The sequence below is a fragment of the Plecotus auritus genome (assembly GCF_963455305.1).
Source record: "Plecotus auritus genome assembly, chromosome: 12".
Lineage (NCBI taxonomy): Eukaryota > Metazoa > Chordata > Mammalia > Chiroptera > Vespertilionidae > Plecotus > Plecotus auritus.
In genome coordinates, this window is record NC_137778.1 from 1,025,717 (window position 1) to 1,038,207 (window position 12,491).

Here is a 12,491-nt window from a genome sequence, read left to right on the forward strand (position 1 = left end):
GGTGTGAGCAGGGTGTTAGGTGTGAGCAGGGTGCTAGGTGTGAGCACGGTGCTAGCAGGGTGCTAGGTGTGAGCAGGGTGCTAGCAGGGTGTTAGGTGTGAGCAGGGTGCTAGGTGTGAGCAGGGTGCTAGCAGGGTCCTAGGTGTGAGCAGGATGCTAGCTTTCTGCCTGCTTGTGTGTGTTTTTGGAGAGAGGACCCAGCGTGGAAGAGACCGAGGAATGTGACAGGGTCGGCAGGGTGCAGGGTAGAAACCAGGCCTGTGTGGACCTGAAGGGAGAGGTGGTGAGAACGTGGGCGGGGGTGGGGAAGGTCTGGACTGGGAGCCAGGAGCTGGCCTGCCATCTGCTGAGTGCTGAGCCCTCCTGTATCTGTGCTGGGAGCGCCCTGCCTGTCCCTGGTGCATTTTCAGCGAGACGTGGAGAGCTGGGGAGCAGAGATGCAGGGACCTCTACACTGCACCCACTGTGGTCTCCTTTCGCCCCAGGAGGCCTTGGCCCTGTGCTGTCCATGGGGCCTCCTGTCTGTCTGTGCGTCCGGGCATCCAAGGAGCTGAGTGGTGTGTACTTCCAATGGGGCTCCCTCTGTGACACCTCCTGTTGGGATTGCGGCCTCACTTTCACCTCCTCTGGCCGTCCCGGCTCTGGGGTCCCCCACCAGGATCCGGGCGAGCTCTTGGCTGGAGCCCCAGCTGCGGGGGAGAGGGGGCGGCGAGGCGGGGCTGCACATGGGCTGAGCGCCGCCTGTGCCTGCTGGCTCACGCCAGTGCCTTGGGGTTTTTTCAGTGAATGGCCTTTGTTTTTAGAGCGACTTTGGGTGATGGGACATTGGGTGGTGAGGACAGAGTTCCCACATGCACTCCTCCCAGTCGCCCTGTCATGGCCTCTTGCTTAGGGTGGTGCGTTCTGACAGCTGAGCCAACACTGACCGTCCAGTGCGAGTGGGGCCCCCTTGGAGTTGTACATTCTTTGCAGCTATTGTGCTTGGCCAGACTTCCTGTTTGCTTTGGAGGGAGCCTCGTCTGCCGCTGCAGCTGTGCCCACGTGAGTGGGAAGCAGAGCCACCGGAGCATTGAGCTTCATTCACACTGAGCTCTCTCCTGACCTCTCCCCGAGGAGGGCGGCGGGGGCCTGACAGGTCCCGGTGGTGATGATTTTGGTGGCTGTCACGCGGTGACGCCTGGCTGCTTTCCTATAGTGATTTATGTACCAGGAGACACTACGATTCAGTGTATCGTTGTCTCCAGAAGTTAGTCTCCAGAAAACAAGGTGGGAGCAAGAACATGAAACACCACCGCGGGGTCTGACTGGCTGGAGGCTGAGGCCGCCAGAGGCTGACAGTCGTGTGCAGTTAGTGCGGCTCCCCTGGGGATGGAGCCACAGGTAGACTGACCAGATGACCTCCCGTGGGTCACCAGCACTGTTGCAGCCTCCTCCCAGCCATTCCTTCTAGATGCTGGAGAAAAAGAGGCAGCCCCAATGTTCTACAGGCCCTTCCCTTCCCCAGAAGCTCTGAGTAGATGTCGTCAATAGAGGCCCTGCAGTACCTCCCAGCAGGGCCTCCTGGAAGGCAGCACAGAACCCCACCACATCTCACAGGTTCAAAGTCACCAGCAGGAAGCTTTGCTCTGGGTAAGCCAGGAATTGCAGGTACTCCTGCTAGGCCCAGTCCGGCACCTTGATACCAGTCAGATGAGTTTAGGGACTCCATTCAGACTGTGTAGGTGGTAGCCGACTATGCAGGTGGGGGCCGACTGTGCAGGTGGGGTCTGACTGTGCAGGTGGGGGCTGACTATGCAGGTGGGGTCCGACTGTGCAGGTGGGGTCCGACTATGCAGGTGGGGGCTGACTGTATAGGTGGGGCTGACTGTGCAGGTGGGGGCTGACTGTATAGGTGGGGCTGACTATGCAGGTGGGGTCCGACTGTGCAGGTGGGGGCTGACTATGCAGGTGGGGGCTGACTGTATAGGTGGGGCTGACTGTGCAGGTGGGGGCTGACTGTATAGGTGGGGCTGACTGTGCAGGTGGGGGCTGACTATATAGGTGGGGCTGACTATGCAGGTGGGGTCCGAATGTGCAGGTGGGGGCTGACTGTATAGGTGGGGGTGACTCTGCAGGTGGGGTCCGACTGTGCAGGTGGGGGCTGACTGTGCAGGTGGGGGCTGACTGTATAGGTGGGGCTGACTATGCAGGTGGGGTCCGACTGTGCAGGTGGGGGCTGACTGTATAGGTGGGGGTGACTCTGCAGGTAGGGGCCGACTGTGCAGGTGGGGGCCGACTGTATAGGTGGGGGCTGACTGTACAGGTGGGGGCTGACTGTATAGGTGGGGGTGACTCTGCAGGTAGGGGCCGACTGTGCAGGTGGGGGCTGACTGTATAGGTGGGGGTGACTCTGCAGGTAGGGGCCGACTGTGCAGGTGGGGGCTGACTGTATAGGTGGGGGCTGACTGTACAGGTGGGGGCTGACTGTATAGGTGGGGGCTGACTGTATAGGTGGGGGTGACTGTGCAGGTGGGGGCTGTCTGTGCAGGTGGGGCTGACTATAGGTGGGGGCTGACTGTATAGGTGGGGGCTGACTGTATAGGTGGTGGCTGACCGTATAGGTCAGGGCTGACTGTACAGGTGGGGGCTGACTGTATAGATAGGGGATGTCTGTATAGGTGGGGGATAGCTGTACAGGTGGGCGCTGACTGTATAGATAGGGGATGGCTGTACAGGTGGGGGCTGACTGTATAGGTGGGGGATGTCTGTATAGGTGGGGGATGTCTGTATAGGTGGGGGATGGCTGTATAGGTGGGGGATGGCTGTACAGGTGGGGGATGGCTGTACAGGTGGGGGATGGCTGTACAGGTGGGGGATGTCTGTACAGGTGGGGGATGGCTGTACAGGTGGGGGATGGCTGTACAGGTGGGGGATGGCTGTACAGGTGGGGGATGGCTGTACAGGTGGGGGATGTCTGTACAGGTGGGGGATGGCTGTACAGGTGGGGGATGTCTGTACAGGTGGGGGATGTCTGTACAGGTGGGGGATGGCTGTGCTGGTGGGGGATGTCTGTACAGGTGGGGGATGGCTGTACAGGTGGGGGATGGCTGTGCTGGTGGGGGATGTCTGTACAGGTGAGGGCTAACTGTGCAGGTGGGCGATGACTGTGGTGCTGGACCCCTGGCAGCACCCGGGCTGCCTCCTGTCCTCCGCAGGCGGGTTCTCCTAGCCACAGTGGGTGGACATGCGCTCATTCTGGGAGGAATCCAGTCAGGTGTGTGCTTGGACCTGTGCAGCATGGCCGGCCAGGGATGATCACACATATGTTCGGCCATGTTCCTGCTGGGAGGGAGCACCTTCCCTGGGTGCCGCGTGTAATGTGACCTTGCTGGGTCCTGAGGTCACACGTGACGGGTGAGGGAACAGGAGTGGAAGGCCCGGTTGCCCAGCTAGTCCTGACTGCTCCGGGTTCAGGGAACCAGCAGGCGAGCGTCCAGGAGCAGTATGCAGGTGCCTGGCGGGAAGGCCTTTGAGGTCGCGCAGTCATGAGCCCAGACTCGTCCTTCCTGGCTGTGCAGGCCACTAACGTGTTGACACAGTGCGGGGCCCTGGCAGAGCTCAGCGGGGCAGTGCCCACCACAGTTCCATCTGACTGCACCCTGAGACCTGGGGGCTTCGTGTGCCTGAGTGGTCGCCAGCTGCTCACTCCCCGCAGACCCCGTGTGCTCACTGCTCCCCACAGGCCGCTTGGCCCTGCACCCCGTGTGTTAGCACAAGCTGTGGGCATCGCCCGGGAATCTTGTGCAGAGTTTAGGATTTGAAACCCTGCTCGCTAGGGCCAGCCGGAGCTCCAAATTCCAGGGAGAACCGCTGCTCCCGTAACCACAGGAAACGCCTCTCGGCTTGCACGGGCTGGAGTTACTCAGGCCGAGTTCATAGGACTGTGTGGGAGGCACAGCCCAGCGCCGCTGGATGCCCCAGCTCTGCCTGGCGTTCAGCCCACCTGTGTGGGCCTTTCCTGCAGCGAACCTCGCGCACCTGCGTGTGTCTGTCCGTCAGCACAGAGCTGTGCGTCAGGCTGGGACTGGGGACTCTGTTCTTTTCCTCCACACATTCCTGGTTTGCTCGAATAGTGCACAGTGAGGACTTGTTCCGATATTAAACACCAGCCTGTATAATCAGGTAAAAATCTTAATAAAATATTAGTCCATTCCTTCCCTCCAGTTACTTCCCCCGGGGCTCACTCGGGGATCTGCCATTCACTAAGAAAACATGCCCTTCCTTCCTTTTTGTTGTTGTTGAGGCTTTAATGTGTGCAGGCAGGTCTGTGAGGGAGACACCGCCTTGCTTGACGCGGTCCCGGCTCCCCGGTGAGGAGGTCGACGCGCAGAAAGGCCACCTGGCCGGGGCTGCACGGCCACACCCACTCGCTGCATCTCTGGTGATGAGCAGGGAACAGAGAAGCAGGAATTTGTTCCTTTGCCTTTTATGAGTATAGCTAGACGAGGTGTCCCTTTGACTCTTGTGAAATGGGGAGATGAACTGGGTCACCTCCCTAGGCCCGCCCGCCGCTCACAGGCTGTGACGGGACACTCACATCTGTTCTCACATCCCTCTTCTCCCCACAGTACGTCGGGAGCCTGGACGTGCCGCGGCCCAACAGCAGAGTGGAGATCGTGGCTGCCATGCGCCGGATCCGGGTGAGCGCCAGGGGTGCCGAGGGGCCAGGACCCTTCCCCCTCCGAGGGAAGCTGTTCCGAGTTGGGTGGTTGATCTTGGTTAGGCCAAGGTTGAAATGGTGGGGGGCTGCGGGGCTGCCACCTCCTGTCTCCCAACCTGCTGCTTCCAAGTTGAGACCTGCCCCGGGGGTGGGCCCCCCGAGCGAGACAGAGGGGAGTGTCCTGCTTCCGCACAGGCTTTAGGGGAAGGCTGGATAGGAAGCTGTTAGCTCCGAACGGTGAAAACAAAGTCCTTTACTGTGGCAGCATGTAAGGTAAGATTTACTTGGAATTTTAAGAACAAATATGGGATTTCAACAAAATGTCCTTGGTCGGTTGCTGTAGGCTCTGGAAGTGTGTGTGTCCTCCTGCCGCGGGTCTGGAGTGTGGGAAACGTTCCCTGGGATGTGGCGGCAGAGCGGGAATGAGGAGGAGGGTCCCCCGGCGGAGTGTCCGCCAGGGCTCTCGCAGAAACGGGCGTCCCACAGGCTGTGCATTACGTGGCAGGAGGGGTTGGGCAGGCGAATCACGGTGACTTTTTGGAGCAAACGGGTGTTTGTGGCCCCCTGTCCTGGACGCAGCCGGGTGTGGGCTCTGCCTTCGGGAGGAACCCACCTCCCCATCACCTGTCAGCCGCGTGCCTGCACGCCAGGAGCTCTGTCCCTGGGACCTGCTTTCAGTGCCTAGTGAGCAGCTCATGACCTCAGAGGGAGAATGAAGTGGCAGTCGCTGTAGACTGCCACCCCGCAGCGCGGACTCTGGTGTGTGCCGTCCACCTGCCGCCGCGGCACAGCGCCCTGCCCTCCTCTCCTCTCGGAGGCCGTCGAGATCCCGCTGCGAAGAAGCAGGGCCTGCTTCTGGGGAAAGGACTGCTCCTGGCTTGTCCTCTTCGGTTGAGCGGCTCGAGGCCCAGTCTGGACAGGACAGGGCGGATTTGGGCTGCTGGGCGCTCTTATGGACTCACAGGCTACAGGCCCCCAGCCCGGCCAGGGAGTGGCCAGTGCCCGGAGCACAGAGGTTGGGACGGGTCCCAGCGCTTTCATCCGTGCCAGGCGCTGTGCCCTGCCTGCCCTGTAGTGCCATCTCTCGGACCCCGTGTGCACTCGGCACGGGGCCGTGACGGGGCAGGGCAGGGGTGCAGCCACCCGAGAGAGGCGCTGGACTCCCCTTCTGCATGGGCTCCCACAGCGCGTGGCCCCTGCCGCCCAGCTCACACCGCAGGGTCCACGTGCAGCTAACTGCGCAGCCTTGGGCACCACCACTTCCCCCGCCCGACATCAGTGTTTCCCACAGCGGGTCTGCCTGTCCTGCAGCTCGTGGGCGCTCCGGGCTCTGGGCTCTGACAGGATTTCACACGTGTGTGTTTGCCTTGGACCCCAGGGGCCCGGGGAAGGGAGCCTGTTCCGCCGTGGGAAGGGCCCTCTGCCGAGCTGCCGGCTGCGTCACCGCCCACGGCGTGTGCCTGCGGTGTGGGAGGCAGGTGCCCTTTCTAGACAAGAAGGGGTCCGTGGTGTGTCTGTGGTGAATCCCCATGCAGATGAGGTGTATTTTGCAGCTGCACGCGGGATGCGGCAGGGCTCCGTGCTGCCTGCCCGGCGGCTGCGGGCTGCGCGTGTCTGGTGTTGGTTCAGACTTTGGTTCCAGCAGCTCCTCGGAATTGCTGTCACCTGGGCCACCCTGGCTGTCAGCGGTCTGAGCGCCGCCCCGAGTGTGCGGCGCGGGACTCCGGGGCCCGGTGCCATGCGCCGTTTCCCGCGGTGAGCAGTGACACAAGTTGTGAAGTGACATCTTCGCTGACACGAGCACCTGCCTTTGAATTGGTTGCTTATGTGATTAGTGCTTAATTTAGGAATTTGTGTAAGACCTGTGTGCATAGAAGTTTCTGTCTAGCTCTGTGTCTCGTGTACTAAGGGTATTATGACAGACCACCGGCGACCACTTTCTTGGTAACAGCTTTAATAGGACGCTTCCCAGAGCGTGCACTCCGCCATCTCCCAGGCGCGGCGTCTGCGGCTCCCTCCCACAGCGAGCCTTCGGCGCCCACGGGGACGTTGGCATCAGCCACAGACACTCTGCCTGCGGCCGGCACCCCGGCCCCGCCAGGCGCACTCCGTGCCCTGTCGCTCGCATCTGCCTGTTCTGGACGTTGCAGACACACGGCCTCAGACAGCTCTGACCTCGGCGTCCGGCTCCTTCCACTGGGCACCATGTGGCCGAGGCTCAGCCACCATGGCTTCCATCCGTGCCTCACGTGGCTTGTCACGGAGGAGTACTCCACAGTGTGGACATGGCACGTGTTTCCTCATTCAAACAATAAGTGTCGGCAAAATTATCTTCTTTAAAAGAGGCTCAGACTTTAGGTTTTAGGAGGCACTTGCTGTGGATGGAGCCATGTGTGAGTGAGTGTCACAGCTGCCTCTCAGCTGTGGGAGCCGTGGGAGCCGGCAGCTGCCGCTCCTCTGCGGGGACGCGCCGGCTTTCTTTGATGAGCAGGTCCTATTCCAGGCCAGGAGTCCTGTCTGCATGCAGCTCGTGTGCTGGTGGTTGGAGTGGAGGTTGGGGAGGGACAGTGTCACGGGGAGTCGCAGGGCAGACCACCCGGAGCGGGGTGGGCGCTATTTTATACGATGGCTAGACAGGCCTCTGGGCTCCGGTGCCATCTGAGTCTCTAGAGATGCGAATATGGGGGGCGGGGGGAGAGAGAGAGAGAGAGAGAGAGAGAGAGAGAGAGAGGGAGAGAGAGAGAGAGAGAGCCACCAGGCAGAGAGAACAGTGGTGCAGGGTCCTGGGCAGGAGTGGGCTGTGCAGGCCAGGACAGAATGGTCACCATGGCTGCGGACTCAGGAGGAAGTGGGACCGTGGTGATTATTTCTATGAGTTCATGCCCAGGATCACACCACAGGCGAGTCTGGTTCGCTGCACAGCCACCAGATGCCTGACCACATGCCAGGAGATCCTTTATCTTCCCCGAGTCTGTGCCGGGCTGGGAGCCGCTGCAGGAGCAGCCTTGTTCTGCCCACTCGCTGAGTGAGGCGGGACCGATGTCCACACCGGGCAGAGCTGCCGAGGGCTCTGTCGGCCACAGAGAAGACGGAGCAAGAATTGGTTGTTACAGAAGCCAAACAGGCGCTTGCTCTTACAGAAGGTGCCTTCCTGTCTGTCTTGCAGCCACTGACGCGCGAGGGGAATAGGGCAGTGACGCTTCCGGGCCGGCCCTGCCCCGCTCCGTGCGCTGGCCCGCAATGCCTGGGTCCTGGGAAGCAGCCCTGCTGACCTGTCCCCACGCTCGTCACTGTGGCTCGTCCCGCCCTAGGGCCCCTCACTCACGTCCCTGCATCGGCGACAGGCTGCACCTGCCCACCCACTGCTTGGCTGACTTCTGTGGATTAAAGCTATAACAGGGTGTCCCCAAAATGTACGCACACTTTAACAGCTGATAACTCACTTCGTTTCCACCCCTTTTGAGGTTTAACTGAGTTGAAATAATGGGTGAAGCCAGACTAAGCTTTGAACAAAGAAACTTTACCCTACAGGGCCACTAGACTATTTTTTATGGGGATACGTAAAAGGTAAAGTTGACGGTACAAACCAGCAGCAGTCGAATTGAGGGCCCACAAATACTGAAGGAAATGATTCTTGATGTTTGTGATTCCATTGCTTCGTGTTATCAGGAGTGTGTAGGCCAGAACGGTCATCAGTTTGAAAACAGGCATTGACCAAAAAAGTATTCGTTTTTGTAGATTTTGAAAATTAACTGTATTTTAATAAACATTGACTTTAAAATCATTCCAAGTGTGTATACATTTTTGGGACACCCTTGTATATGCACATACATACTATTTACTACTCACAGTCCCCGTACCCGTCACTCCGGTCTGTGCCCCAAGCCTTCCATCACCCCGACATGAACCTGTTAAACAAGAAGCGCCCCCTCCGGTCCCGGCGACTCCTCGGCTCCTCTTCCAGGCCCCTCGTGCCAGCAAGTCCCACCGTGCTTGTCCCCGCCTGGCGCACTTCACGAAGGGCGTGTCTTCCAGGAGCCCGTGTTGGAGCCGGCGCCAGCTTTCTTTCCGTCTGGGCCGACAGTCTTCCGTGACGTTCGGCACACGGCACGTTACTTGGACATTGGTGTGTGGCTGGTACTTCCGGGGACAAAAGCAGCATATTGTTTTAAAATTATTTAACTTATTCATTTTTAAAAGGTTTTATTGTTGAAAGTATCACATATGCCTCCCCTCCCCCCAAAGCAGCGTGCTACATAGGCAGGGACGCGCAGCCGGGAGGGAGGCCGCGTGTTTAGCTGCCAGTGGCAGCCTCGGACCCGTGGACAGTGGCCACTCCTGTGGTGCCCACAGCTGAGCCAGCTTCCTGTCCACTGCCACCCAATTCTAGTCTCCAAGGTCCCCGCGAGCAGGCGAGGCTCCCCGCAAGCGGTGGGAGTGCCGACCCCAGTCCTCACGGAGTTGCCGGGGCCTCGCCCACCGTGCCAGCTCCGTGCACAGGGCTCCCACGCGTGACCATCGGCCCACCTCACAGATGAGGAGACAGAGGCACAGACAGGCCAGTGACTCGCCCCACGCGTGACCATCGGCCCACCTCACAGATGAGGAGACAGAGGCACAGACAGGCCAGTGACTCGCCCCACGCGTGACCATCGGCCCACCTCACAGATGAGGAGACAGAGGCACAGACAGGCCAGTGACTCGCCCCACGCGTGACCATCGGCCCACCTCACAGATGAGGAGACAGAGGCACAGACAGGCCAGTGACTCGCCCCACGCGTGACCATCGGCCCACCTCACAGATGAGGAGACAGAGGCACAGACAGGCCAGTGACTCGCCCCACGCGTGACCATCGGCCCACCTCACAGATGAGGAGACAGAGGCACAGACAGGCCAGTGACTCGCCCCACGCGTGACCATCGGCCCACCTCACAGATGAGGAGACAGAGGCACAGACAGGCCAGTGACTCGCCCCACATCAGGGAACTGGGAGTGGGACCCGGCGCGGACGAGGAGGCCGCAGTCGTGTGCTCCGGCTGAGGTCCTGCGCAGGCGTGCTGCCGGCCCGTGACAGCGGCGCCCAGCCCTGGTCTGTGTCCCCGACGGTGCCTTCTCCGGTCTGGGAACACTGCCAGCCGGTGCCCAGCGCTGGATGTAAATAAGCCCTTTATTGGGTTTTTATAAACTTCTCTGTAGACTCTGAGGCTCATCTGTCCTGAGAGACACCCATCAGGATGGCCCAGAGGCCCCTCCAGTTCAGTGTCAGCAGCGGAACCCATCATTTCTGCAGCCTCCTCTCTGCTCTGAGCCTCTCCCCTGGCGCTTACTTTTTCTCATCTCCACGGAAGGCAGTGATCCCTCAGGATCTCTGGAAACTCAGGGCACCTTCGACTCCTCTCTCAGCAGCCCCCACGCTAGTCGCCTCACTGCCTCCCACGTATTCCTCGGGCACGTCTCCCTCCGACCCAGCGGGGCAGGCCCGGTCTGGGGGCTGCGGCCTCAGTGGCCCTGCAGACGGCTGCTGTGCGGGAGCTTTCCCACCCTCCTCCCCGCTGCCGCCTGGGCAGGTGGAGGTGGTTCGTCACCTGCAGACTGGAGGCTGACCGCTGAGCAAGGCGTGAGTTCCGCTGGCACCCAGCCCATGGCGCCCCACTGCCCAGCGTCCTGCACGTGCCCCGGGCACCTCTGCCTGGAAGCACCCCTTCCCACTGTGGCGCGAATCTGTCATCAGGTGTCCTCACAAGCCTTTGAGCTTCCCTCCCTGCTAGAAGCTTCCCTCTAGAGCCCTCTGTCTTGGCATTTTCCCAGTTGGTGCAGGCAATAGGGGAAGAGAGGCTCAGCCCCACACCCGGCCTCTCTGGAGGGTGGAGAAAGTGGCTGCTTGACAGCGGCTTCCAGGGCCGAGGCCATGCGGGTTGAAGGCGCTTCTGGTGCGTTCAGGCTGCGTGCCCAGGTCCACCTCCGCGGGCCGGGCTGTGCCCCCCTGGCGTGCAGCTTATGCCCGAGATCCCCCCACTGGGGCGTGGGCTGGCAGCTCTAAGCATGGACAACATGGGCTCTCCTGCTGGGGGTCTGACGGGGCAGGCGAGCAGGGGCAGGCGCCACCTCCAGGTGAGGGCCCGTGCCCGCCCCACCCACAGGTCCTGGGGGCCCAGGGAGCGGAGCCGCTCTGCCTTTCCTCCTCAGCACCTGCCCCTCTGGCAGCCTGCCCCGGCTCTCTCTCTTCCCAAAATCCCTTCCTCAACCCTGAGGAGGCTTCCTGGTTGGCTTGCACATCTGGTCTTCATTTAGCAGGATGACGCTTAAGTAAGCGTTTGTCTGCCTTGAGATACACAGCCACGCCTGGCTGGGGCTGGGCTCAGCAGCCAGGTGTTCTGAGAGCTGTTGTTTGTGATTTTCACTCGAGTCCATTCCCAGACACCCTGCATTTAACTGCACGGCGAGCATGCATCGCGCCTGGTCCCTGTGCACACAGGGCCGTGTGTGCCCGTGGCGAGTGTCCCTCTGACCTCACGGAGCACACGGAGCTGCAGCACTCAGCTCTGGGCCAGCACGAGGCCCGTCCTGTCTCTCCAGAACCTTCTGTGGCTCCCCAGTGTCTGAGAATGAAGTCCGGTCCGAGTTCTGAGGGGCGGCAGGGCCTCCCAGGCTGGCCATTTCCCATCATGGCATGATTCTCGGAATGTTTTCTTCCTTTTTGTTTTTTCTCCCTCCTCTTTTAAAAAAGAAGCTTTTTAGCAGCCTTAGGCTTACAGGACCTCTGCTACGGGTGCGCAGACGGTTCCTGTCCCCAGCTGCTTCCCCTCTTGCTGACACTGTGCAGAGGTGGGTGCGTCCGTTACAAGTGAGGCGGCCATGTGGATGGCTGACTAACTACATCCATCCTGTAGCTCCTTAGCTTTCCTTCATGTCCCGTTTCGGTCCCAGGGCCCCCCTGACACCACACGATGTTTGGCCCTCACACCTCCTTGGGCTCCTCATGGCTGTGCCGCTTGTCAGTCTTCTCGTGTGTTAGCTGGCCTTGCAGCACCGAGGAGCTCCTGTCACGTGAGACTGTCCCTGGTGGGGTTTGCCTGCTGCTGTTCTCACGTAGAGCGAGGTAATATGTTTGGAGAAGGTGAGGGCCCTTCTCACATCGGGGCCCACACCGTCCGCGTGCCTGGCCCTGGTGATGCTGACCTGGAGCCTGACCTGAGGCACGCCTGCCAAGCTGTTCTCGTTCCTGCCCCTTCCACACTGTCCTCTGTGGGGAAGGCCGCCCTTCAGGGCCCAGACAGGCCGCTTTGGCAGGAGCCCCTGCTCCTCTCCAGGGGATGGTGGTAGAGCCAGGATCTGGGTGCTGGTGTGCAGGGGGTCTGCTTCCCGGTCCCCAGCTGACAGCTGTGTATGTACGTGGCTTCCAATGTTTCTGTATGTAACCATCTGTAGCCAAGCCAAGTAAGTGAGTTCCTACCCACACGTCCAGTCCTAATCCATCACGCGTGAGTCATTCTAGCCTCCTCCCCTTGCTGTCTGTCACTTCCTGTTCCAACAGTGAGAAACTCCCACCACCCACCTCCACTCACGCACCTGCTCAGCCACAGCGCAGTGCTTGACGCACGTGGAGCCCTGGCCGCCCTGTGGGGAGCCTGTGTGCAGGCCGTGTGCACAGGGCTCCGGTGTGGGGCCTTTGCCTGAAAGGGTCTGAGCGACTCACTCGTGTCCACGGTTACTCAGGTGAGATGCATCGTGACATGGAATTGTGGCGGTCCAGCGGATGTAGAATTTTAAGGCTTTTGACACGTATGCTGC

At 60.6% G+C, this 12,491-nt stretch overlaps 1 protein-coding gene across 2 annotated transcripts in view; it reads left to right on the top strand.

The window, feature by feature from the left end:
• The window catches only part of NOS1AP (nitric oxide synthase 1 adaptor protein), a 122,581-nt gene that overhangs the window by 40,515 nt on the left and 69,575 nt on the right, over positions 1 to 12,491 (top strand). For both annotated transcript variants that reach the window (XM_080648657.1, XM_080648658.1), the window contains exon 2: positions 4,608 to 4,679. In XM_080648657.1, coding sequence (XP_080504783.1) covers positions 4,608 to 4,679 — 72 coding nt within the window. The remainder of the gene's footprint in view (positions 1 to 4,607; positions 4,680 to 12,491) is intronic.